The 592-nt window shown below is 49.8% G+C and overlaps 1 protein-coding gene across 1 annotated transcript; it reads right to left on the bottom strand.

Annotated features, from left to right (window-relative positions):
• Positions 1-56: 56 nt before the first annotated feature.
• Positions 57-530, bottom strand: PHALS_10644 (polyprotein; the record flags this gene model as incomplete). Its single annotated transcript, XM_024726102.1, has 1 exon — positions 57-530. The coding sequence occupies one exon, from the start codon at positions 528-530 to the stop codon at positions 57-59; it is 474 nt and encodes a 157-aa protein (XP_024576813.1).
• Between the last annotated feature and the right edge of the window lie 62 nt (positions 531-592).

Raw genomic sequence — 592 nt, 5'->3', positions numbered from 1 at the left:
GCCTTGGCATCCTGCTGTCCGAACCTGCTTACCACGTCATCGATGTATCGAGTCTGTCAAAACATAAGTGTACTGCCGTTGCGGTCATGGTCGATCTCCATACCAAGAATGAATATAGCCGTGCCCAGCTCCTTCATTTTGAACGATTTCTTGAGAGCTGCCTTCACATCCTCAATTTCCTTGTTCGTCTTGGCGGCAATAATCATATCGTCGACGTAGAGACACACGTAGACATATTTGCCGTTCTCAACCTTGACGTAAACGCACTGATCCGCTCCGCTACTTCGAAATCCCATGGCCAGGAATACCGCATGAATCGTCTTGTTCCATGCACTCGCAGCCTGTCTGAGACCGTAGATCGCCTTGTCCAGCTTGCACATCATGTTGGTGGCGTTAACAATACTATGTGGTACTTCCATGTAGACCTCTTCCTTAAGCTTACCGTTTAGAAACGCCGTGTCGACATCCAGCTGCTCCGTCACGTATCCCATCGCAGCCACCACAGCCAGCACGACCCTAATGGAGTTCATGTTCCCACGGGTGAGTATGTCTCAAAGAAGTCGACACCGAACTTCTGCTTGAAGCCTTTAGC

The sequence above is a fragment of the Plasmopara halstedii genome (genome assembly GCF_900000015.1).
Source record: "Plasmopara halstedii genome assembly, contig: Scaffold_521, whole genome shotgun sequence".
In the NCBI taxonomy this organism is placed as follows: domain Eukaryota; phylum Oomycota; class Peronosporomycetes; order Peronosporales; family Peronosporaceae; genus Plasmopara; species Plasmopara halstedii.
This window is presented reverse-complemented; position numbering and strand designations above follow the sequence as displayed.